The 27419-nt window shown below is 36.5% G+C and overlaps 1 protein-coding gene across 1 annotated transcript; it reads right to left on the bottom strand.

Annotated features, from left to right (window-relative positions):
• Positions 1 to 7460: 7460 nt before the first annotated feature.
• LOC757329 (cytochrome b-245 heavy chain) lies at positions 7461 to 26481 on the bottom strand. The gene is made up of 14 exons (XM_030994931.1): positions 26009 to 26481; positions 20244 to 20339; positions 18739 to 18858; positions 17712 to 17960; positions 17087 to 17205; positions 16488 to 16568; positions 15277 to 15403; positions 14219 to 14311; positions 13612 to 13746; positions 12782 to 12900; positions 10414 to 10533; positions 9632 to 9824; positions 8823 to 8947; positions 7461 to 8165 (listed from the first exon to the last, which is right to left on the bottom strand). The coding sequence occupies exons 1-14, from the start codon at positions 26051 to 26053 to the stop codon at positions 8039 to 8041; spliced, it is 1749 nt and encodes a 582-aa protein (XP_030850791.1). The 5' UTR covers positions 26054 to 26481; the 3' UTR covers positions 7461 to 8038.
• Between the last annotated feature and the right edge of the window lie 938 nt (positions 26482 to 27419).

Below are 27419 nucleotides of genomic sequence, written 5' to 3'. Positions count from 1 at the left end.
CCTTCTCCTTCGTTTTGATAAAAAGGAAATTGAGGTAGGCGTCATGGCTATTTTCTGTCACTGACATAAGTCTCGGGAAATCCGGAGCTTTGTTTGTAACGAGAGCTTGATTATCAATTGTGGTCGAATAAAGTAAGCACAACTGTGTAAGCTATCACCCAACCCCTATGACTTCTACCAGTGTTGTCGCTACTGGGGTATGGGAAAGGGGGCACTGGGAGTACATGCCCCCTCCCCAGCGAATTGGGGAAAATATGGCTAGAAAGTCATGGGGAACGCAATTTAAAAACAAGATCATACGACCCTCTGTTTAGCTCTTCCGCCACTAATTATCTCATTAATTCTAGCAGCGGTAACTTATGATAAACCGAGTTAGTCTGGTGCCCCCCCCCCCCCCACATATCTACACCGGGCACTCACTACGCCACCGGTGTCTTCTTCTAAGGCTTACGTCACCAGGTCGAATTTTTTTGAAAAAAATTATCTGGGACGTGCTTAATATTATTTTAATCGTTTTTTCTTTTCTTCGAATAACCATAAACCTTTATATCTCTTTATTATACAGTATTCCCAAGCCGTATTAAAGGAAATATATGTGTTTTTATATTGCCTTCTGTCATTGCATGGGTGTCCTTACTTTTTAAAGATCTACGTATTGTTGTATTTACTGTTTAACAAAAGCATATCACATCACATAATGTTAAATATGTACACATGTATTAAAAGATCATATATTCAAAGTTATTCTATTTTATGGCAGAATGTGTTTTGTTCTTATTTCATTATAACTTTGTTTCATTCAAGCATGGAGACACTTGCCTGAGTTTATTGATTTGTATGATTATTCTGGAAAGTAAATATATAAATCCAAATCAAATCAAATCAAATTATTATGAAGTTCTTGAAAGGAGATATCACTTAAGGTAATCTGATGCACTAACGAATCTCAATAGAGAATTCTGCCAGTGATGAGTCATTTACAATAGTAGCTGTTGGAGCTTAGGTTATTTCGTTTTGATAGGCCTGTTTAAAGTCTTTTCTTTTTGTTTTAAACCTTTTCTAAGAAAAGTACCTCGGAAATGTTAAAACAATCGCTGACTCATTGTTTTTATAGATAACGTTCTTTTACGATGTTGACCTTCTCGAGTTGTTCTTCTTCTTTTGTGTTTATTTTTCCTTTTTACTTCACAAAAGATAAGTAAGGACAACCAAGAAAGAATGCGTCACCCCCTGTCATTAGGTACTACAAACAGGTTGTTCACCGATAGAGGGGCCTCATGTAGTTAGACTGTATCAAGCCAGACTTCGTTTATACTTCATAATTCATTGACCTTCTTAAGAACTGACAAATCCTTCAAATTTTGGGATTCTTCGGTTTATTACAAATTGTCTGAATTTGACTAAAGCACTTTTTTTAAATGAATATAATCACTCCCCCCCCCCCCCAACATCTCTCTCTCTCTCCCCCCCCCCCCTCTCTCTCTCTCTCTCTCTCTCTTTCTTTCTCTTTCTTTCTTTAATGACTTTATCTTATTTTTGTGTCTGATAACATAATTTGAAAGCATTTATCTAAGAAGAATTACGGACTAGAATTCACTCAGGTAAATATTCGTATGATGACTCAAATAGAAATCGCCATGTAATAATTACGCACCAGAAACATATTGCACTATTTTAATGATCCAATGTTTGATGATACTACCCCCGAACCTTTTTAATTAGTAACGGAGGCGAGAAATGAGTAGGCCATCAAAATAATGAAAGTTCTATAAAGTCAAATTTCAAAATTCATCAAATTTCAATGACATATATTTTGATAACCTCTCAATTCAGACCCTAAGTCCTACAAGATGCTACGGAAAGATTTTTTTCAGATGCTATAGCCATATACTTCCTAGGCAGAGGAAGTCACGGGAAACACCCCACTCTCCCTTCCATTCGCTTTAAAACTGCATCAGCATGTCAATTTTAAACAACAACAAAACCAAAACAAGTTTAAAAATCCTAAAAGCTCCTTCGGTATCATCATCACCATCATCATCATCACCACCACCCATCATCATCACTATCTGCACCACCCTCATCATCATCATTATCATCATCAACATCATCATCATCACCACCAACAACATTATCACTATATACCGCCATCATAATAAGTGCCACCATCACAACCTTTATCATCATGATCGTCACCAACTCCCATCATCATCATCATCACCATCATCATCATCACCATCACCATCATCATCATCTAAACGAAGTAACTCAAGAAAATCACATACCACCAAGATACCACAAAACGTATCATGCACGAATATGCGCTTATTGCTTTTTTACACGGTTAAATCTATTTATATCAAAGCATTATCACATGCTCCATTAATCATGATTCCGTGCTTCGTACTTTTATTTCGTTGACTGTAGAACACGAAAAGGGCTTACAGCTGACGGGATGTTAGACCACATAAAACTAGGACAGATTTCTGTCACCTTCCGCCAACCCTCGACTGAACCTTGATCAAAGTTTCCCTTTGCAAATTCCTATTTGAATCTCTCTATAAGGATCAGAGAGAGATAGAGAGAAAAAGAGAGAGAAAGAGAGAGAGAGGGGAGAGACAGACAGAGAGAGAGAGGGAGAGAGAGAAAGAGAGAGAAAGAGAGAGAGAGAAAAAGAAAGAGAGAGATAGAGAGAGTGGCGAGAGTGAGAAACTCGATACAAAATAAAAATCAAATTCATTCATAGATAACGTAAATAGGTTATCAGCACAGTGTCTTATTTTTTGTAGGTTGAGTATCTCTTTTTATCTCCTCGTATACGTCGCAGAATAATATATTCGCTTCTTCTTCTCCTCCTTCCTCACTTTCTTCCTATTCCCTCCTCTTTTTCTCCTTCTCTCTCTCTTCTTTTTCTTCACCTATTTTCCTTCTTTCTCTTCTCTCTCTTCTGTTGCCCTTTTTTCCCTCTTTTTTTCCTTCCTTCCTAATGCTCCTCTCTCAATATTTTCCTTCTTCTTCTTCTTTTAATTCTTTCTGTCCTTTCTCTTCTCCCTTTTCTTCTCCTCCCGCTTCTTATCATCCTTCTCGTTCCTGTTTCATTTTGTTATGCTTAATTCATACTTGTTCAACAGCATTTGTATGAATAAAGAGTTTAAATAAAATATGTTTGTTTTCTTAATGATGTTATTTAGACAACAGTCACATAATTTTTATATTGTTTTAAATTCTACATATCCATTTCGCATTCATGTAATATCATCTGTTGGCATTGATCCATATTACTTTGACATGGAGTAAACGCACTTGCGCACTCATCTTTTTCAGATCTTCAGGAATATGACCGTTATTGTTTATCATTTGGCAAATACTATAGTCAAATGTTCAATCCCAAATGATATATGTTATAGATCTATTCGGGTGATGGTTCAGTTGAGCTTGCATGAGCATGAAGAGAATGGCATAATGACACATAGCAAGCACCTTAAACTACGAACTAGCCCTACCGGAAAAAAAACCTGGTCTTGCTGCACAGTTCTCCAGCAATTTAAGGTACAAGACTAGCTAGATCATCATTCACATGTGCTCTAGTAAGACAGGTTATACCCTACTTACTAGTTACAGCTAGCCCATGTATCATCCAACGTGATCTCCCATAACTCTCAATGCATCTACAACTGTTCATCACCCTGCACGTCGCTGGCTGTACTGTCTACGGCTTTACAGTAACAATTGTGAGACAACAAGAAGTTCTCAAAATTGGCCAGACAATAGCAGTATATATAATTATATACAATTGTACATATGATGATGATGTTGATGATGATGATGATGATGATGATGATGATGATGATGATGATGATGATGATGATGATGATGATGATGATGTGGATCCTGATCAAATGATTGACTGAGAGCGTACACGTGACCAGGCATTTATTTTGCCTAACGCGTAATTTTGATAATGACCAGTCATTATCAAAATAATGCTTATGACCGGTAATTAGTAAAATCATGTTATAAAACATCATTTTATAAAACAAATAAAACATCATCTTATAAAACAAATAATACACCTCAATTTGTTTAGGTATTAATAAAATTACCCACACAAGATAGCTTCGAAACAGTCCAAACAAGCCTGTTAGACTGTTCCAAAGGTACCTTGTGTGGGTGACTCTTACTAATGCCCTCACCGCTGTGTATTTTTTGTATACTAATACTTCCTTTGTTTATAATCATTATTGTTAAAGGTAATACAAATTTTTCGGAAATTTTGAAATTGGGTGGATAATGATTCTTTACAATTTTGATATAATTGGATACCCCAGTGGATGTATTATAAGCACTAGAAAATTTAGCCCCTAAACTACTTCTGCTTTCGAGAAAAATTGAATATAAAAATTATCCGGTGCTCCCGGTAAGTTTTGATAAATTTCAAATAGCGCCTACGGTCATACAATGGTAGCTGCGACCATGAAAATCTCAGAATATGTAGTTATGATATATAATTTCCAAACGGAAATAACTAATCGGTCGATTTTAGTCAAAAAACATTGTTTTATAGCTTAATTAATATCTTGACCTTGAGAGGGAGCTATACAACATAGTTTATTATTAACAATTTCATACGTTTAGACTCGATTTCAACCGCGACAACGATCACTGAATATTACAGGATCGCATATGCTTCCAATATGTTCATCTGAACGAACTTCATGACCCCATGCATACCAAAACTTTGTATTACCTTTAATAAAGTAATATTGAAACAAAGTTATATCAACGTATTTGTAATCTCTCTTTATATCTCTCTCTCTCTCTGTTTCTTTTTCTTTCACTCCCTGCTTCTCTCTTTTTCTCTCCCTCTACTACTCTCTCGCTCTCTCTGTTTCTCTCTCTCTCTCTCTCTCTCTCTCTATCCCTCTCTATGCTTACATGTACGTCCCCTTATTCTCCCCTTTGCTCTATCTCTCTTTCACTCTCTCTTCTTTATCTGTTTCCCTTGTTTGGAATCATCTCTTTTCTCTTCTCTCTCACTTACTGTCTTCTTCAGTTCGTGAAATATTCAATTCTCTTCGTACCTCATAACCTTACCCCCCCCCCCCTTTCTTACACCCCTCCCCCCTCTCTCTCTCTCTCTCTCTCTTTCTTGTTTCCTTTCTTTCTCAGGTTCTCTATCATGTATTAGCAAGTGCCCGTGAACTATTTCTATGTAATGAGTTACAAATGAATTCGGGAGTGGCTTGTTGTTTTAACACAACTTCACTCAATTAACAAATTGAATAAGATTATTAATATGCACACATTAGTCGCTATTTAAAATTCAAAAGCCAAATACAAACCAAACAGAGTCAAATGTCAATTGCATGTAGTAATAATCATATCGTGCTATTTATTCATCCATTTTACCATACAAATATAAAACACTTGTAATGTGCTGACATCACTTCGCATCAAGCTATATAGTTCCTGATAAGCTGAAGCGGTTTCAGTTTGAGCAGGGGGGTGTTTCACAAAGAACCCAAGTCGAACTTAACTCTAAGTTGGACTTAAATATTATGGAGAGAACATTATCAAGATTATGAAATCTCCTTGATAAAAGGAAATATGAATGATTTGAATCAACATTTTAATGCCTTTTAAAATAACTTTTACAAAATATTTTCACAGGCGCTAATGGCTTTCCATAATTTTTAAGTTCAACTTAAGATCTTTGTGAAACGCCCCCCGGGAGTATTCCATGCAAGATAATCCTCTGTTTCTTCCATGCGCAAGTGACGTGTAAACGGGGATTCCCCTGACGAGGGTCCGTTGGTGATAGTGGGCGTGGCATCTTAATTTGTTTTCCGACATCTCTTTTGTGCTACCCTTGACGAGATCCCCCCTCAATTTTCTTTCACGGATGACCACCCCTGGGGCTAAGACATATCATATAGAAACAGTATCCCTGTTAGAGGTAACAACCATACTTAATAGTACGATTCAGTATCTCTATCAACTTATGGTGGTCAACTACAAAGTACTAGCAGAGTTCACTTATAATTAAAGCTGATAATAATATGTACAACTTTTCAGTTTTGAACAGCGAGATAAACAAAACTTTTGCAATAAGATAAAACTGAACTTTTTTGAAAATAGAATCCCTTTCTATATCTATCCTTTCACCCACCAACAAATCAATGCATAAAACATCTTACATGAAGTCCCTAAAAAACTGTACGATAGAAGTATGATAATTATGTGTGTAAAAAGTATTACAGTATAAAAACACCAGTGCTTCTACTCAGTACTTCAAATATTGAGCTTTGGTCAGTGGAAGTAAAAGTTAGAAAATGCTATGACTACCAATTGTTGAAATAGGACTGATATTTATTTGAAATAAATCAAATAAGGTCCTTAAGCGATAGATGTGTGCTGTTCATCGCTGTAGTTAACACATAACACATGGAAAACGAAATCAACGTACAAATTAAAAAAGAAATTAACATTGTGCATTATAAATGAAATACCCACACGTCAGCTGAAGTGTGGAAATAGAAACTATAATTATATCATTCATATCATAACACACTAAGACAATTTATACAACCATGGCTAACAGTCCATAGGGATTAGTAATCATGCGCATTTCACGTCATTAATAAAGGACTCGGTAACTTCTAGGAAGTTGAAGTTTTATGCAAACTTTATCTTTGGGTTCTGTCATTCATTTCATTCGCAAAGTTAAACTTTGAAATACGAAATGGTTTCATACAAGGTATCAATCTAAAATATTGTAAATGCATCAGAATGACAAATACACAAGACAGTACTTTAATTATTTTGGTATTGTATGAAAATACCTTCAGATCATGTTTTCGAAGCCCAGTGGCCCCATTTAGTTTGGAATGCTGAAATATTCAATCACACTAGATTGATTTATATCAATTTATTAGCTTGACATAAATAAAACCACTATAAACATATAGGCCTATCTTTATTTTTGCATTTCTTTGAGCTCTACGATACAAATTTATTAAAGGTAAAGACCAGTTATGGTCATGCGATTGCATTGTGAAAGAAACGTTGTGGAATCGATCAGAAAAGGTTGATCATCTAGCATCTAGCATCTGCAAGGTTCTGGAATCATCAAAATGATAAGAAATTAGGCCCATTCTTCGTAAAGTTACAAGCGCTTGGACACAAAAAGATGTATATGGGACTACCCTATATCTCTCACAGACCATGAGAGAAACAAATTTACCAAATATATGAATTAGTAGGCGGTTTCCCGGCAAATTTTTATCATCATGTATTAGTCAAAACAAATTCTTTCACATGATTGGTAATGAGAGCTTCCATTTCATTTTTTGAAATTGGGGCGTTTCCAATACTGGTCTTTACCTTTAATGATATGCCTTGGTCTTTATAATTTTATATCAATTTCTATAGGAAATATAAACGTTGTTCTAATTTATACCTCAAAATGACTTTACTGTATTTGAAGTAAGATCACATTCATGCACATCTTATCTTCTTCCCCTCAACTTTTTCAACGCATTCTAAGCATGAATATGGCGGTTGAAGATACATTAGTACACAATCTGTAAATGTGACACCTTTTCTATTTCGTAGAAATAAAACTACAATCAAATACAATACATGGTATAGTGACTGTTTATAATTGTCTCGATTAGGGGAATGTCTGTGTTATAATGATGAAAATGGAATGATAAAGAAATGATAATTATAACGTTGGATATAGTGTGCACCTATTCATACAATGTGTACAAGGTGCCCGAGGTATGACCCTTATTGGTTGACGTTGATAAAAGACTTTTATCAGTCGCAGCGCTGATTGGTTGACAGTGTGTAGAAGTTTGCATGTCGTAACGCTGATTGGTTGATGGTGTTCTGGAAAACAAATCAGAGCGTTGATTGGCTGATAGCGTCGTCGCGCTTATTGGTTGGTGGTATTAAGAAGTTTCCTTGTTGTAGCACTCATTGGCTGATGGTGTCTAAAAGTTCTACATTCGTAATGCCCATTGGTTCTTGATGCTTAGAAGTTTTCCTTGTTGTAGAAAAACTTAGCGCCATCAGGAGTCAAGCTGGTAAACTTATTGGCGTTCTCATGGAGTACTGATGATAGGGCTTTAGGACCGCAGAAGAAAACACCGATACTCGTCCTGGAACATTAAGAAATAATAAATAATTTAAATAGATAAAATAAAAAATTAAATATCAAAAGATATTAGGTAAAGCAAAAACATTCGAACACATGAACGTTTTAAAAGGGATTCCTCTAGTTTTTACCCAAACATGTCATTTAGTATTTGGTTAGCAATGCATGATGTGACAGGCGGGGGTGGGGGGGGGGGTTATGGGGGTGTACCACCCCCTCCCCCTTTTGCTGCCAAGTGAAAATGTGATGTGCATAGAAAAATGCCATCATGTGGTCCAGACCCACACAGTGTCTGCATCGTCATTGGGTCACCCCCCAAACAAAAACAAAAAATAGATAAATACAAAATAATCGCCTCGCCGCTCTGCATCGTCATTGGGTCGACCCTCCCCCCCCCCCCCACCCCCTTAGCGAAACGCTAGAACCGCCCCCGACAGGTTTTGGGCTTGAAGATCAATGGATTAGTACTCTTCCTCTCTGTATCATACTATCATCATCTTATAGGAATACCATAGCGATAACAGCCTTGTCTTTTGCCATGAATACCTCAGGTTTATAATGCAATTATCGTAATATACACATTAGCTTGGTTATTATGATCCATCAGTTTGTAATTTCTTGTGAAATTGTTGCCATGGTTATTGATAATAAAATAACTAACCTTGGGTTCTCCTCTGCAATCATCTTGAAGTTGGAGTCCCACTTAGGACGACCATAGTGGGTTTTCTGTCTTAGACCGGTGATGGCGTCTATCTCTTGCTCCTCTTGTAGGTAAATGTTCTTTGCCTGGTAGAGAGAAACGAAATATTGAGTTAACATGTTAAAGATGCTGTTTAACTTGAGAAGTACATAAATCGAAAATGAGTCTAAAATGTTTGGGAAGCAAGATCATAATGATAGGTGCAGTCTCATTGAATTATTTTATTTCAATAGTTAGTTATGATGAGAATGATTTTAGAGTAATTCGTACTTCGGAAAGAATGAACTTTAAATTTGATTGTGAGAATGAGATTTAATCTAAAATCAATGTTGTCCTTTGAAACGTTGGTCTTTTTCTCGGTTTTGTTTTCAAAGATGCATTCTTCACATTTTGAATATTTGAAGACCAAAATTTAATAATCCTCGTAAGTCAAGCACATAGCGTACATTTCGATAAACACTTTTGTTCTAAAAATGGGTGTGGCAAATTTCTTCTTTCATATCTACCCGCCTGAGTTTTACACTTATATGCCTAAAGTTTATACTTATATATGCCTAAAGTACAGGGAAAGGACTTTCATTTTTTTCAAAAGGTCTCTTCGAAGATGTTTTGAAAAGCATACGCTTGATAAAGTCACCCACCAGGAAGTTTTCTTAGAGCGATTGAGACAAGTTAACGGGGATTGATGTCAGGGTAATTATCCGGGGGTAGTTGTCTGTGGTAGTTGTCCTTGTCCGTGAGTAATTGTCCTGATGTGAACTTTGACCTACCTGTGTATTGTTCCAGCCCCGGGAGAGATAGATGTAGTATTTCAGGAAGTCAGGTTTGCCCTGTTCAGTGAAGTGAGTGTCAATCGAGTCGAGGAGAGTTGAGAACCACTCAAAGGCATTGGTATCGGGACAGATCCAGAAGAAGTACACCTTCTTCAGCTTCAGAGAGGCGCTGTTGTTTACACTCTTCAGCCTGTAGAGGGCGATATAACAAGTCATGAACATCATGTATCCAATTACCCAATCCCTTTTCTTCCTTTTTTCCGTTGACCATTGACAAGTCCGATATAAAATATTTTACCATTTGGCATGCCTCTTTCCTGTTATAGAGTTGAAATTTGATTCCTGATTACTTTGTTCACAGTCTTGTTATAACGATGATGATGATTGTGGTAATGGTTATTTCTCTGAATTCAAAAGAGTGAAAATTTGAGATCACTTATGGGGAAATTGATATAAAATTATCGAGAAATCAACTCCAAGAAGTGGTTTGATTAATATTATTAAGAGTGGAATCAACTACATGTGTCACTGGCTATTTTGAAAGTTGATTTCACTCCAAACGAAGTGATCTCCAATATGTCCCCCCCCCCCCCCCCCCTTCAAAATAATAAATAAAATAAATAAATATAAATAAGATCTTTTTAAATCCAGAATGACATTTATGTGTATTTAAAGATAAAAACATGTCGTAGACGAATGTTTGTTTGTATTTTTTCTTCCAATACCTGAGCAAGAACAAAATGTTGATTTTTTTTGTAGACAATGAAGAAACAACATACCAGATAGATTTGAGGATGGAAGCGAAGGGTGTTACGCCGATTCCAGCACCTACACAGATAGCAACCTCGTACTTGAAGATATCAATACTAGCTGTACCAAACGGACCATCAACCGCAACTCTATGAAGAAGAATTTAATAATGTACAAAAATGGAGGAAAAATTAGCAAACGAGAAGTCAATAATCTCATTAAATGACTCTCAGTTACAACAATCGTGCACGCTCTTACCTAATTACAGACAAACCTGCTTCAGTGACCACCTGTCTACAAAGGCCATTTTTGTTCCCCTTGGGCGGTCGCTATAGACAGGCTTGACTGTAATTAGATTTCTCTACCAGTTGCATCACAGACACGTAGCGAATGAGAGATGATGAGAGATACATGTATATATGTAGAGAGATATTGAAGAAGAAAGAGAGAGCGAGAAGAGGGCGATGGATTAAAGAGAGAGAGCGAGAAGAGGGCGATGGAAGAAAGAGAGAGAGCGAGAAGAGGGCGATGGAAGAAAGAGAGAGAGAGCGAGAAGAGGGCGATGGAAGAAAGAGAGAGAGCGAGAAGAGGGCGATGGAATAAAGAGAGAGAGAGAGAGAGAGAGAAGAGGGCGATGGATTAAAGAGAGAGAGCGAGAAGAGGGCGATGGATTAAAGAGAGAGAGCGAGAAGAGGGCGATGGATTAAAGAGAGAGAGCGAGAAGAGGGCGATGGATTAAAGAGAGAGAGCGAGAAGAGGGCGATGGAAGAAAGAGAGAGAGCGAGAAGAGGGCGATGGAAGAAAGAGAGAGCGAGAAGAGGGCGATGGAAGAAAGAGAGAGAGAGCGAGAAGAGGGCGATGGAAGAAAAAGAGAGCGAGAAGAGGGCGATGGAAGAAAGAGAGAGCGAGAAGAGGGCGATGGAATAAAGAGAGAGAGAGCGAGAAGAGGGCGATGGAATAAAGAGAGAGAGAGCGAGAAGAGGGCGATGGAAGAAAAAGAGAGCGAGAAGAGGGCGATGGAAGAAAGAGAGAGAGAGAGAGCGAGAAGAGGGCGATGTAAGAAAGAGAGAGCGAGAAGAGGGCGATGGAAGAAAAAGAGAGCGAGAAGAGGGCGATGGAAGAAAGAGAGAGCGAGAAGAGGGCGATGGAATAAAGAGAGAGAGAGAGAGAGCGAGAAGAAGGCGAAGGAAGAAAGAGAGAGAGAGAGAAGAGGGCGATGGAAGAAAGAGAGAGTGAGAAGAGGGCGATGGAAGAAAGAGAGAGAGCGAGAAGAGGGCGATGGAATAAAGAGAGAGAGAGCGAGAAGAGGGCGATGGAATAAAGAGAGAGAGAGCGAGAAGAGGGCGATGTAAGAAAAAGAGAGCGAGAAGAGGGCGATGGAATAAAGAGAGAGAGAGCGAGAAGAGGGCGATGGAATAAAGAGAGAGAGAGCGAGAAGAGGGCGATGTAAGAAAGAGAGAGCGAGAAGAGGGCGATGGAAGAAAAAGAGAGCGAGAAGAGGGCGATGGAATAAAGAGAGAGAGAGCGAGAAGAGGGCGATGGAATAAAGAGAGAGAGAGCGAGAAGAGGGCGATGGAATAAAGAGAGAGAGAGCGAGAAGAGGGCGATGGAATAAAGAGAGAGAGAGCGAGAAGAGGGCGATGTAAGAAAAAGAGAGCGAGAAGAGGGCGATGGAATAAAGAGAGAGAGAGCGAGAAGAGGGCGATGGAATAAAGAGAGAGAGTGCGAGAAGAGGGCGATGTAAGAAAGAGAGAGCGAGAAGAGGGCGATGGAAGAAAAAGAGAGCGAGAAGAGGGCGATGGAAGAAAGAGAGAGCGAGAAGAGGGCGATGGAATAAAGAGAGAGAGAGAGAGAGAGCGAGAAGAAGGCGAAGGAAGAAAGAGAGAGAGAGAGAAGAGGGCGATGGAAGAAAGAGAGAGTGAGAAGAGGGCGATGGAAGAAAGAGAGAGAGCGAGAAGAGGGCGATGGAATAAAGAGAGAGAGAGCGAGAAGAGGGCGATGGAAGAAAAAGAGAGCGAGAAGAGGGCGATGGAATAAAGAGAGAGAGAGCGAGAAGAGGGCGATGGAATAAAGAGAGAGAGTGCGAGAAGAGGGCGATGTAAGAAAGAGAGAGCGAGAAGAGGGCGATGGAAGAAAGAGAGAGCGAGAAGAAGGCGAAGGAAGAAAGAGAGAGAGCGAGAAGAGGGCGATGGAATAAAGAGAGAGCGAGAAGAGGGCGATGGAAGAAAGAGAGAGAGAGCGAGCAGAGGGCGATGGAAGAAAAGGAGAGGGAGAATGAGGGAAGAGAAGGGTAGAAAGAAAGAACGAGACTCTATCTTTGGGCGAAATGAGGGGAAGTACGAAATTTGTTCTTAACTATTATATAGCTTTAACTATTCTTATTTCTCTGTAAAATACCTGGCTAGTTCTTCTTGAGATTGCTGTTCTGGTTTGTCTGCTCCCATTGCTTTGAACAGGTCCCTGGTCCAGTCACCAACAACACGGATATGAACACTGAAATGATCGTCTTCAGGAGCCTAAAGACAAACGATAAACTTTCATTATAAAATAGATTACCCTTTTCCTTCATCCAGCTACCCTCATAAAATTAAACCGTCAAGAAATGTTGTTATAAGGTTAACAATTTGGGAAAAATGCTGTAATAGTTATCAAATTAACTATTTATAAGGATGATATATGGTTGTATGCATAGGCGTATGAGCAAAATGTTGTGAGGGGTCGGGACTGACGCCATTTGCTCGAAAACACAACTTTCCAGTTTCTGGAAGAAAAAAAAGGCTTTGTTATATTTATTAAACATAAACATATTCGGGCATTCACTAAACATGTAGCTGCCCGAATATGAGTTGACGATCGACCTAGTATTGAAGCTGTTAAAAAAATATAAAAATATAAAAAAAATAAAAAATAATCAGAAAGCTGCAGCCCTCCCCCCCCCCCCCCCCCCCCTCCCCCTCATCGCCTACGCCTTTATTGTTATATTGTGAAATGGAATTGGTAAACTGTACGTTACATTTTATGAAAATAAAATAACGAATAATCCATTAATTATATTCAGTACAACTGTAAATACAAATGACATAGCTGGTCTAGAAAAAATGTATAATGAGAAGCGAGTATTGAGGTTTTGTTTAGGTTTGAATTGTTGAAATCTTGCATTTGCATACAAGAAGGCTAATTGACTGATTGGAATGTTCAAATTGGCAACTATCCTGTGTGACACTCACCGATGTAAGAGTAAATGGATGCCACTGCACGTGTGAGATGGAGGGACATTTGAGAAAGATGTACTGACCAGCCTCCATCTTGAATCCTTTCTTCTTCATCTGAAGCTCAATCACCTTCGATTGATGCTTTACAACCTGTAATTCAAAGCCAGAATTCGAAGGTTATTTTGTATTCAAAGTCAATGGAATGGCAAGGTATGCACTGGAAGAAATGGGGGGGGGGGCAGCCTGCCCGTGCCCCCCCCCCCCAACAAAAAAATAATTATATAACAGAAAATTGTTCATAACCTTTCAAATATAAGACCCAGATAAAAGGCTAATGAATTTATTATCATTATTGGGGGTTGCTGATTTTTGTTGCTTCTTTTCGTAACATTGCCCCTTTGCATTTTCTTTTGTACAAGTCAAAATATGATATTTTTTTCGTTTTTTTTTCTCTATGATTCAGCTTTTCATGAAATTAGATATAAAATAAGATTTAACAACAATCACCGTGTGTTTTACCGCTATGAAAGTGTAGGGCCCTTTTTTAGTTAATAGTATTAATATCGATTATTCAGGAGCATTAAAACACAAAAAGTACCATAACACATTCATAAAATGTTACCTTGGTTAATGTAACGGTCTGACAGCTCCTCCAAAATCGAATCATCCTTTCAAGCAAGTAGATGAAAAGCGGACCACTCACCCACTTATAACTCTGCGAAGGAAGGTTAACAAATCGGTTCGTTGATTAATAATTAGGGTCAGATCATTTAGTTCCTAAATGATCAATTTATTAATTGCTTGATTGATTAATTTATTGAATGATTGACTGATTGACTAAGTTACTGGTTGATTGAATGATTGAATGATTTACAATAAGAAAAACAACTTTATGTTAATGGGGCACGCGTGCGAAAGATATTTTGGAAAAGGCGTCTGCCATTTTGGGGATACTCTTGTACTCCAAATTCTTTAACAAGCAAAGAAGCAAAACAAAATAGGTTTCGTGCTGACGAGGGGCACATTTTCTCTGTGGACTTAATGAGGAAGTCCACCCTAATATTGAGTTTGTTTTTAATAAGAGCAGAAAAAAGAGAAAAAAACAAATTAGTGTAAGTTTCAGCAATATCCGACTAAGAATAGGAAAGTTGTGATTAATTTAGTCGTCGTCAGTGAAACACTAATTGGTAACACTGTGACGTATTTTGCGAGCTCCTCTCAAATTTGCTCTGTACAGAACATGTCGTAACTTACATTTTCTTAGTTATTGATTACGGAATAGAATTGTTTCATACAAGGGTTGTTTACATTTTTGCAATAATTATATTTAGGGTGAATGTATGATTGAACATTTTCTTAAGGGAAAATATAAACTTTTGAGTACAGGGCAATAGGAGTGGATCTCAAATGAGAGTTGCCAATGTGATTGATTGCACCTTCAATAATTCATAACTTACTTATTTTTAATCGATTTTTGCTCAAACTTTAACTGACCTGTTTCTCTCATCTTTTGGCTTCTATTAAAACCAACTAAATATCAGGGTGGACTTCCCCTTTAATATGTACTTGAGGTATGCAAGATTGGGACACTTGCCGTGGACATATGAATTATCCATCCACCCTCCTCTAAGGATCCGCCACAGACTATAAAATGCGATATGATATGATTGAGGTACTCACTGCAGCTGATCCATCTTTGAATACAGGATCCTCACACTGTTGAGAAGTAGAACTCCATTCATCAAGGTTTTCAGAACAGAATACTACGTCATGACGTTCGAGGTTCGTCTGAGATCGGATGATGCCTCTGGAAGATCGAAAGAAATATAATTGCAATTGTTTTATGAAGAGACATGAGGGTTTAAAGATTCATATGATAACGTGTTTGTGATGGACTTCTCGTATCGAGTATGGTATGAAACTTTGCCTGAAAATCGATTCTGAATCAATGTAATGTTTGTGACCTGTTTTTTTTTTAAAATATCATCATTATTTATGTATTAGATTTTACTTTGTTCAAGCTATTTATACCATTGTTATCTATTTGCTTGTATTTTTATTTTTATTTGAAATCCAATCTCAAGTTTTTGTTGTAATAAAGAAATAATAATAATAAGTGATAATAAGTTCCATTTCGTCTCAAAATGCTCACGTTTGCTCAGCTTTGTATAACTTTAACATTCCGGGAACTATGACTAAACAAAACTATCAAGATAACCAGTACAGATACAACCCGATGAGAGAAAAGAAAGATTCTACAAGGAATATACACTATTGCCCATAAAGTTGAAATACATTTTTTAACCTCTTTTTCATGAGGTAATTGTAAGAATAATGGATAGATCAACTTTATTGAACAATCTCTTTGACTATTTAGATTGATCAATGAAGTTATGAGAATGTATTAACTTTATCTAACAAGAATAAACTATTATTGTCACAATCATATCATGGAAGAAGGTGAAAAAAAAACTTTATGGGCAACTGTGTATTTTTCGGCAACTTTATATTTCAGTCCAAGTTTTTCATTCCGAAACGCACTCAATAAAGAGAACAATATACAAAAGATGCAATTTCTCTTTTAAATACTTCACAAATGCCCTTTATTCTAGAATGTCCAGTATGTTTATTCAACGTTTTAAGATTTCTATTTATAGCATTACAATGTTTATCTGTTTCTTTGCTTCTTACAAAAAAGGGGGAAAATAAGTGGTTGGCAAATATTTGTCCGACAGTCACGTTTCTCGCACCCCCTCCCCTTTGCAGGTCCAATAGGGACTCCCATTAGCCGTAGAAGGTGTCACACATGGGCGTAAAACTGCTTCCATACTTTTCAACTTCCCCTGGTTTATGGATAACCCATTGTATAGGTAAGGGCATATCCAACTTACCCGACACCGTGGGCAAGCAACATGGCGAAGTAGACGATGAAGAGGTGATGGGTGATCCAGAAGGTCTCGAAATAAGAACGCCTAAAATTAGGAGCAAGATAATTATATAATTATGTGATCATTAGGCATTACAAGATTTACAAGACTTAATTTGTGAATTTAAGAACTATGTGTAAATAAAAATTAAGCGTGGATAATAATGAAGGACAGTTTGTCCCAATGGCCTTCATTTTAGGTTAGGCCCAGTTGCTTTTATTTATAAAGGAAGAGAAAAGTTTTAATGATCTTAATTTATATTTCAGATCTGAATAAAGAATTTAATCGGTTTAAATTAAAACATATTGACTGTAAAAAAAAATTGATTTCATTGACCTCAACCTAATGAATCAATAACCTATGTAAAAATGAATGAAATTTAATTTGATATGTTATAATATTTTTTTTTTTAAATCAAATGCAATAATTTGATGAATACGGTAGTGCAAAGGGACATAAGACGGCGATTATTAGTGAGATCCAATGAACTTAATGGTATAACACAAAACAAATTGAACCGAAATTGAAATTGAAATGTATTGAAATAAATCGCTAATTCTGACCTGATGAATTCTGTAGCAGATGAGAACATAAGTATAAGGACTAAGGTGAGAACAGCTCCAGACCATCCAGCGATTGGGATCAGGGCCTGCTCAATTAGACCAAGTCCTGCCGGAAGGTTCTATGGATCAAGGGGAAAGGGGAGGTAAGAAACGGATGAAATATGTTCAATAATCGATCGATTTATTTCATTATTTATGATTACCAAATTCTTCTTAAAGCTTCTACGTTTCAGACAAATTTACAGCTTAAGAAAATAGTGGGAAAAACTGGTGAAAATATTTCTAATTACACAGAGCTTAATTTGAACAATCCTTACCAGAAACTTTCTGAAGCGTTTGAAAAGTGAAATACCTTTTCTTTTCTTATTTTTTCCCACATCCATAATGTATCACAGCTCTATGGTATAACTATATTCTACATGTTCCAGTAGCGAAGTGTCCGGGATAATAAATAGAAACTGAAATTGAAAGAATTACGATTATATTTTATTTTCATGCCGATGTCAATTGCTATTAATCTCTGTTTACTATTCCGGTATATTCATCCATGTCATGGTGGAAATATTATAAGTAGAATGGATGTAGCTCAAGAAGGGAGAATCCTGTCAATAAAATGAAAACCAACCTTAGCACCTTGGATAGGATTCAACCAATTGTCCTCGGGTTTAACTGTGAACTTGCGACCGATCGCAGAGATGCCATCGCATAAGTCATCATTGTTCGTGGTCACGCAGAGGTAGTGGTTGTAGAGGTTTCGGAAGTTGAAGGCGTGGGCGACCACGTGAACGATCGTCCAGATGACGATCATGTAGGCCACCGTCTTGTGAAAGGTCAGGTTCTTGTCAAGCTGACGTCGGACACTCCGCCTACAAAGCTGTGAATGACATGTCGAAATGGTGTCTCATAAATGGGATTGTTGTTGTTGTTGTTGTTGTTATTTTCTCAAGAAGTTAAGAAAAACATTGTCATAAATGGTCTAGTGGATAAGTGAACTAGTGGTCACCCGACTGCAGATCACAAGGTACGGGGTTCAAGTCCCGCCGCGTCATTAATATCCTTTGGCAAGACGTTAAACTACATTTGCCATTCTCCACCCAGGTGTAAATGGGTACCTGATATGCTTTGCGCTAGTTAATTTGGTAGCTCGGCTACGACCAGGGTAATGTGTAAAGCGCCATGAGCGTCAGAGCCTGACGGATACCAGCGCTATATAAATAACCATATTATTATACCTATTTCATGGCCAAGTATGAGGATTATTGTCAAATAATAAGAGTTCATAGCAGATAAAATGGGTAAATCAGAGTAGGTGTCATTCATTGATATATATTTTTGCAGTGGTGGAAGGGTAGAACCGGATTGTCAAATGAGCTCGCAAGCAGGAACCACAACATCTCAAAACCCTGTTCCCTTTTATTAAGAAGCGTTAAACTATATTTCAAAACTCTCTTACATACCAATATGAAGTTTACATTTACTTTTCCCTTTCTTCTCTGTATTGTATAGCCGAGATTGTTTGGCCGTGGGTTCGGTCTATCACTAAGTTGTGCCTCTCATTAATTAACTCGTTGACTACTAAATTATCTAATTCACCGTAGACTTAACAAAGGGACCACCAGGTTCAGTAAGCAATGGGTTAAATCCAAACTTACCGTGTTGGTAGCACATGATCCTCTGAAGAAAGAGATAAGATTACGACAGATAGGTAGTAAGATGATCATACTGTTCAGGTTTAACGTTGCCCCTGATGCCTTTGCTATCGAGAGACCAACCTAATCAATAAAAGTTATAAACATAAACATTAATCAATGAGAGATATACAAATCAACATTAATTAATGAGAGATGTACAAATAAACATTAATCAATAAGAGATATACAAATAAACATTAATTAATACGAGATATAAAAATAAACATTAATCAATAAGAGATATAAAAATAAACATTAATTAATACGAGATATACAAATAAACATTAATCAACAAGAGATATAGAAAATAAACATTAATCAATGAGAGATGTACAAATCAACATTAATCAATAAGAGATATACAAATAAACATTAATCAATAAGAGATATACAAATAAACATTAATCAATGAGAGATCTACCAATAAACATTAATCAATGAGAGATATACAAATAAACATTAATTAATACGAGATATAAAAATAAACATTAATCAATAAGAGATATAGAAAATAAACATTAATCAATGAGAGATGTACAAATAAACATTAATCAATGAGAGATATACAAATAAACATTAATCAATAAGAGATACACAAATAAACATTAATTAATACGAGATATAGAATATAAACATTAATCAATGAGAGATCTACAAATAAACATTAATCAATGAGAGATATACAAATAAACATTAATCAATAAGAGATATACAAATAAACATTAATTGTTATAAATGTATTCACTTGACTCCACTTAAAAAAGGCAAGGAAATTGTTCAATGCGTCGTTAATCTTTCTCTTCATTTTGCCCAACTTGACTTGAAGCACCTAACGTCTCAACAATGTTTCTATTCTTATTTTTTATTTCCTTGTTCCTGTTACTGATTCAAATATCGCTTCCAATGTCTTTATATCTGAATGTTTTACTTTTTATAATTTTATACTGATTGCATCATTGATGATGATTGTTTGTTTTTTACTGAAAGGGAAAACGTACGCCGATTCGATGATTTAAAAAATCCCTTCACTGCTATTCATTTCTTCATTAAAAATATTACATCTACATCATGTACCGGTACATATATGGCCATATTTGTATCACCCTTTATGAATCTGCTTGACTTATTATGTTGATTTTCAGAAGAAGAAAAAAATTAACTAACAAGGTTAGATCGATGGCCCTCAAGAAGTTAATTGTTACTCAGATCTGTCTCATAATTATAGATGCAAAGTTAAAAAGTTAAAAAGTTAAATAACTCAGATCTGTCTCATAATTATAGATGCAAAGTTAAATAGTTAACAAGTTAAATAACTCTGTCTTATAATTATCGATGCAAAGTTAAATAGTTGAATAACTCAGATCTGTCTCATAATTATAGATGCAAATTTAAATTGTTAAAAAATTAAATAAATCAGATCTGTCTCATAATTATAGATGCAAAGAAGAAGCAAAAGTCAATCTTACCCCGGTGATACGCCTGATGTAGAAGTACTGTGGTCCTTGCTCGTATACAAGAAACGTTACCACCCAGTATGCAACGTTTGCAGCCAGCCATAGCAGCTATGGGAGAAAGAGTGAGAGAAAGGGAGAGAGAGAGAGAGAGAGAGAGAGATAGAGAGAGAGAGAGAGAGAGAGAGAGAGAAAGAGAGAGAGAGAGAGGGGGGGTGGATGATTAGTGATATTAACTACTAGTCAAAGCTACTCATAATTATTATGATGGCTTATCATCTTTCTTTAATTTGACACCTTGATCAATAACATCTGGTCATAGACAACTGACCAGGTCATAACATTTCCAAAACAAAGTCCACGGACAGAACAGAAAATATAGCCTTTAACTACTTATTCAATGTGTACGCTGTCTTGATAGAATTATAAATTCTATATATACATGAATATCATTACTATATATCCCTCACAGAAAATGTATTGTAATGTAGGCCGCGCAAAATCCTCAAAGCGCTTCCTGTGTTCGAAACACCAGCAAATCAAAACAAATTGTCTACAAAAATAGGTAGCAATCTTTTGGGGCGGGGTAGGCTTAATCCCACCCCCCCCCCCCCCCTAACACAAAATAAAATTGCCAGGCACAATTAGAAAATGAAAGTAAGAACCCCATTATTCTTCTAAAATCGCTCCTGGTATAAATATAATTATTTCATGCATTTACTTGATTGACATGGATAGTCAAGCTGAGGAAATTGAGAGCAGTAAAGAAGATATTATACATGTAGGTAGAGGAGAAAGGGGAGGGATGGAGGCATATTGGATAATGATTCTCAATGATTTTACAGAGAATATAATTATTAACATCAGGTTCAATCGATTTCAAGTAAATATGGAGGTACATGGGTGTAATGGCACCCGCACCTCCCCCTCAACACCACCAACACCACAAAAAGGTAGACGTTTAACACTTAACATGAAAACCTTTGTGTGCTATAGAGTACTGTATCATTACTTATTTTAACAAAAAAATGTCACGTTCTAACTCTTTTTAATTGTGCAACTGACAAGCAAAGTTCCAACGGCTTCATTAGACACATTCAAACAGACACGTAAATCAAAACAATATTCTAAAGATTTTGACACGAAATAATGTGAAAACCCCTTTGTATAATTATGTACTACAAATCAGAGACATTAATCATCTGAAGACAAACATCTTATTCTGTCACGTACGCCGGCAATGAGACGACTAAAATGAAGTCCGGTACTCGAAACGTTGTATTCCCACAGGATGACAATGAAGTGATATCGACTATTTTCGTGGAAATAACAATGAAAATTGGTCTACCGTCTTCCGATGACATAAACAGGATGCAGGAGAAAATAGCCTGCAAAAAATGGTGTAAAGTGTGGTGAAGACGCGAGCAAAAGAAATTGTGATTTACAGATAATGCAATGTCCCATTCTTCGAATAGATTTAATCGATTTAGTGTAATGGTCAATGAAGTTTTTTTCAGCAACATACAGTGACTGCTAAGGTTATTTTACCGGAATGTTTTTTGTTTGTAACTGTTAAATAATGCACACAATGCTAAATAATTCTGATCTGCAACCGGCATCACAAGTAGGAATGGAATTGAAAATAAAAAACTACCCCTAACTGTCTAAAATAACTATGGGGCGCTAACTCAAGGCATGCGCAGAAGCCTCCCCCTCCCCCTCTTTCCCCCTCCAGCTGTGTTCAGAACTCAATATAATAATAGAACCTATACAATTATGTAAACGGTATAGATATCTACTTTTCATAATTTATCAACTACATGTACAATTGATATATATATATATATATATATGAATAGAGCTTGAATCTGATTTTGATCTTCCCGTTCAGACATTTACACCCAAATTCATCGGGATACAGTCATGGAGGAAAAAACTAAATATATGCCCCAAAGACCATATTCTAGAGATTTTCTATGTTTTTATTTCGTTTTCGCTTTCAATATAAAAAGTATTATCCGATTCAAAGTAATATGAGTGACAATATCACCGGACATGAGAAAGAAAAAAAAACAGTCGGTAGAAACATTAATTTTCTTGAAACATAATGAAATCGATGCTCAATTATGTATGCGATATGTTTAGGCACAACTTAAACATACATCCGAAACATCCTCTTTGTTCTGCTTCTGTTTTTTTCAGTAGTGCCTTTGAGTCGCCATGTCCCCAGACTGTGTCTACAAGTCCGAGTGGCTTGTGAAAGTAAGCCTGACAGGATAAGGTGCCGTAAACATACCTAATGATAATCTTTTTATTTTTTTTTATTTTTTTATAAAGTCAATACCTAAATACGTACTTTGAACTTCCTCGCTAGAAAGGAAACCCTGACTTTCGTTCATCAAGTTTATATAGTAACAGAATCGCGATGATTCCACAAAATGTCCTCATTAGTTTCATCCGGATTTTGTTTTTTCAAAGCCAACTACATATTATACATGGGATTCCGATTCGTATTACAGTTGATATATTCAGACTAAATTATTGGGCAAACCCACGCAATTCAGATTACACAAGTCCCATGACTGTGCAATTATAAATATATCGGCATACACCAATAGTCGTTTTCAGTCAGTAAATGATTTTTGTAAATTGTGTTATTGTTTCAGGTCACAATGTTTCAGGTCACTGGGTACGTTGTAACTTTATTGATGCTAACACCTTCACCCTTTGTACGCTAGTATAAGATGAATTTGTATATTATGGTTTAAAAATACAATTTTATTTGACGATCTTTTAGATTGATCTTTTCATTTATTTCTCTTTACATGTAATGTATTTTCTTAGCTCTTTTTGTTGTTTGTTCATGACATGCACGACATTACAATAAACTTTACTCAGACAATGGATCGTCATAACTGGAAAAATAAATACAATTAAACTTCCTCCTATCATTCCCCGTATTTCCGTTTCCCTTTGCGTTGCCGTTACTTTGTAGCCGAAAGTTAAAACAACGATAATATTGCTAACGATGATAACAATTATGATGATCATAATATCAATTATGATAAAGATAATAATAATTAAGATAATAATGATAATAATAATAATGATAATAATAAAAAATAGTAATGATAATATTACATTTTCCTTATGAAGGATACAACGTTCATGTATGTGCAGCATGAGTAATTTAAACAATCATCATCGCGGCGCTCCCACGGAACAAGGTCAAATTACAGCAAAAATGGTTTATTATCCAGAGAACAACATTTCCCTTGTGTTTGAACAAACAATCAGTTGACTGTGTCAATATTTCATTGCTTTGTCATATCGGGTGTAAAGTCAAATGTTTAACATGTTATTCTTTCCTTTTTTTTCGTCCTGTTTGGGATTAGGAAGGGAAATTTAGGACGAATGGGGGGAAAACGTTTCTTAAAAAGGTGGGTTATAGGGAAGTTTCAAATTGAAAATGTATTTACTGACATGGCTTACTGTGGGGTGTTGAGTTTGTAAACCAATGTAGGCCTACTTCTTATTCCACCTTCTCTCTAGGCATTGCCTATTTATTTCTCTCTTCTCGATATCTATCCTCTCCCTCTCTCTCTCTCTCTCTCTCTCTCTCTCTCTCTCTCTCTCTCTCTATATATATATATATATATATATATATATATATATATATCTTTATATATAAACATCCCCCCTCTCTCTCTCTCTCTCTCTCTCTCTCTCTCTCTCTCTTCTTTTCTATTATCTCTTTCTGATCCATTTTCGAAACCAATCTTCTGAAAGAACCCCCCTCCCCCTTTCAAACGGCTGTCAAAATGCGATCAAGGCACTGACATAAAAGGGAGACCTTGATTTTTCTCATCAATGACGAATTGTCTGATTACGTAATCACTGGTCTTGTATAATAACGTGCTCGATCATCTCAGACTGCCGTCATGCATTGTCCATAGATAGGACCTTTCCTCCCGTCGAGGAACAGGAAATAAGGCCCAGCCAAGCAGGAAACTAGACATCAGGGGCCATTGTTATCCGTCACAGGACAAAAGAGAGTTGAACAAATCCACAAAACAAAGAACCAGAGGACTTTTCACCTCAATTTAGTCTCATAAATATACCACGGAGTGTTTTTAGCTCCATGCATACTATACTGTATTCACAAGCCGAGAGTGCACCGAACTGAGTTTTACACCGCTATTAATATAATGGGTCATATTGTGGTGGAATTGTGGGATATTACATCTAAAAATCAATGAAGTTATTATGAAAAACTAACCACCGCTTCCACCTCCTTATATTACACTGATGAAAACATATCAGATACATGAATATTCTCTACCACTTTTGATCGATCTATCTATCTCTATCTATCTATCTATCTGAGTATCTTCTCCCGGTTCGGAGGTTGATTTCAACATCTCTCCATTTCACTCTATCTCCTGCCATGCTGGTGCACTCTTGATCGATAATAGATCTAAAACTTCAATCCATGCAAACTGGTGTCTGCATTAATTCATTCTCTTTTGCTATTTTCACTTTATGTCATGTTGATCTAGCTTGCTGCCCAAAGTGCCCAATTCCTTTTCTACTTATATTTTCTTTTTTGGTAGTTTTCTTTAAGGTGCGACATGTTTAAGTAGACCTACTTTTAAAAAAAACTGAAGTTTTCGACGATGAGGCAAAATATGGTTCGCTTAGCCACGACTAATAAACATGTCTAATAACCACTTAATACAACGATGCATAAAGAGAAAAAACAACTAGTGTGATACGGTTGCAGAGATTTGCACCTTACATGCTTTAAAACTCAGAAGAGCCTGGAAATCAAGGGTACTTCTGTGATTGAGTAAAGCTGACTTTAGTTTGGCCCTACTTGGCTATTGTTGAATAGGAGATAGGAATTTATTACGGTGATAATTTTGGAACGCTTTTCGGGTCAGTGGAACATGGTAATTGGTAGCATTGTGTAAGCCGCGGCTTGGGAACAAAAACACGTCTTCCGTGGGAGTTTATAAAGAAAAAATTGAATGTGTGTACATCTCCATTAAACAAATCGTTCATGCATTTGTAATTGATTTTGGAGTACATTTGTCATGTTATTGAACTCAGTTCTCTTTAACGAGCGTACATTATATTTAACAATGCCAGAAAAAAGTTTCATCCCGGAACGTATGTTTATCTGTATGTTTATCTGACAATATAAAACTGACAGGCCTCCATGCTATATTTGGTGTGGAATGCACTAATTACTGCTAATTGACGCCATCCATTTGAAACACTACTCGTTTATAATCTTTTTCATAATGAATCATACTGTACATAGCTTTAGTGTAAATGAAACTATATTTTTCAAATTGGAATGAAGTGTGGTTTATCTTTCAGGAATCGCAAACTAACATCGTTCATTATGTCAGTTGTGACATAAATTATCTGCCCCTGATCTATTCCATGTCAAGTTTTGAATTCTAGTATAAAAACCGTATGCTACATATTTCATTGAGAAACACAAAAAATATGGCTCAAATCTCTTGGTGAATAGTTTATATTTCAGAACTATTATTTAAACTCTTCAAAACTTGTTACGCGTACTCTTATTGTAATACCCATCAACGCGATTATCTCTTTTAGAAGAATCCTCATCAAAATCGACCTTAACACCAGCCATTAAAATACGGTGACTTAAAGAAGCCTGTTTCTACCACCAAGTCCACCAAGTCCACTGAATATATCTTTGAAGTTCACCAACAAATAAAAATCAAAGCTATTTCATAACTTACCAGAAAGAAATATTTCAGCCCCTCGTTCAAAAACTTATCACCCATGTTTGACGATACTCTTGACTCCGACAAGAGAGAGAGAAAGAGAGGTATGTATTCCAAGATCGGAGGCCTAGTCCTAAATGACAGATTTGATCTGATGAGAAGCCGGCAATGTTATTTCCGTGTGTAGTCGCTACCCCGAATGACAATCACAATAGCCAAGTCACCTGCCTGCAATAGCTTAGGACTTAGGAATCATCCAAATACACTCAGCTGTGTCCGGGTCCAGGGTCTAATGAACATGCCAGGTCTGAAAGAAGTTGGATCAAAATTACAGAGCTCTTCGACAAAATAAGTCTATCTCGTCTCTAGACTCTAGCTGCATGTAGCAATACAAAGTGTATACACGAATCCACCGTGTGCCAATGGGTAAAGGTATATGAACTCAATCGTGTATGTCATTAGCGGTGTTGGCTCACCAGCACTGAAAATGGTTCCAACAAATTAAAAACGCCTTTTCCGCAGTTTGGGTCGTACTCGGAAAGGAAATTAGTTTATCATTTTGGATTGTTTACCGAGAACTTTGACTCATATGAGAGTTCCGCACGTGTACATGTTATGAGAGGACATGACCTAAAATTGTATATGTTGTCATTGCACCGACGCGCCAGCTCTAGATCTACGACTTCGAGGTTACTTTAAATAGTCTTCCTTTATTCAAGGGTCCAATTAACCATAGAACTACGGTCTATGAATTAACTAAGTACTTATCATTTTGTCTTTCTCAGTTTCACATGGTCGTGAACACTCAAAATCACAATGTCATACTCATTTATCAGGAAACTGGAATTTGATCGAAATATTAGTTTGGATTAGACATCATCAGTAAATTCTTTGAGAGTTAATGTTTAATTTCGCCGGGATGCGTACAAGCTTTTTCACTTCTCGTATAATATTGAAAAACCATCTTTAATATTTTCTCTGTTATATTCAGATTGTCTATGTCCATCATTTTGTGTTTTCCATAAAACCAGATATTTGGACTTTTCATGATTTTAACTTGTACGATTAAGTTTCTTATTAAAGACAGTCCAAAACCCAAAAGCAGAAAGCCATGCAATCAGCATGATCCAAGATACATAAGAGAAACACACCAGTGGTCTAGTATGATACTAGGTGATTTCAATCAAATTAAATCCTTACATCATTTTAAAACAGAAAAGAACGTAAAGGATATCAAAATGAGCACAGAACAACAAAACAAAATATTTAATTGATATTCTATTAAAGACAGGTAATGGTTGAGGTGCGATCTCCGATCAAAACTAATTAAAATCCGTTTCAAACAACAAAAAAAAACCACCCCTAAGACTTATCTGTCTGACATAATAATAATAATAATACAATATCTAAAAAGCGCATAATAATC

The sequence above is a fragment of the Strongylocentrotus purpuratus genome, unplaced genomic scaffold (assembly GCF_000002235.5).
Source record: "Strongylocentrotus purpuratus isolate Spur 01 unplaced genomic scaffold, Spur_5.0 spur5_scaffold_21, whole genome shotgun sequence".
Lineage (NCBI taxonomy): Eukaryota > Metazoa > Echinodermata > Echinoidea > Camarodonta > Strongylocentrotidae > Strongylocentrotus > Strongylocentrotus purpuratus.
This window is presented reverse-complemented; position numbering and strand designations above follow the sequence as displayed.

Excerpts from the sequence above, each read along its gene's own strand:
- LOC757329 (XM_030994931.1), bottom strand. The coding sequence starts at position 26,053 with ATGGGTGATAAGTTTTTGAACGAGGGGCTGAAATATTTCTTTCTG. Across the intron at positions 17,961-18,738 it reads GATCATGTGCTACCAACACG|CTTTGTAGGCGGAGTGTCCG; the intron begins GTAAGTTTGGAT and ends TGTCATTCACAG. Across the intron at positions 15,404-16,487 it reads TTGCTTGCCCACGGTGTCGG|AGGCATCATCCGATCTCAGA; the intron begins GTAAGTTGGATA and ends TCGATCTTCCAG.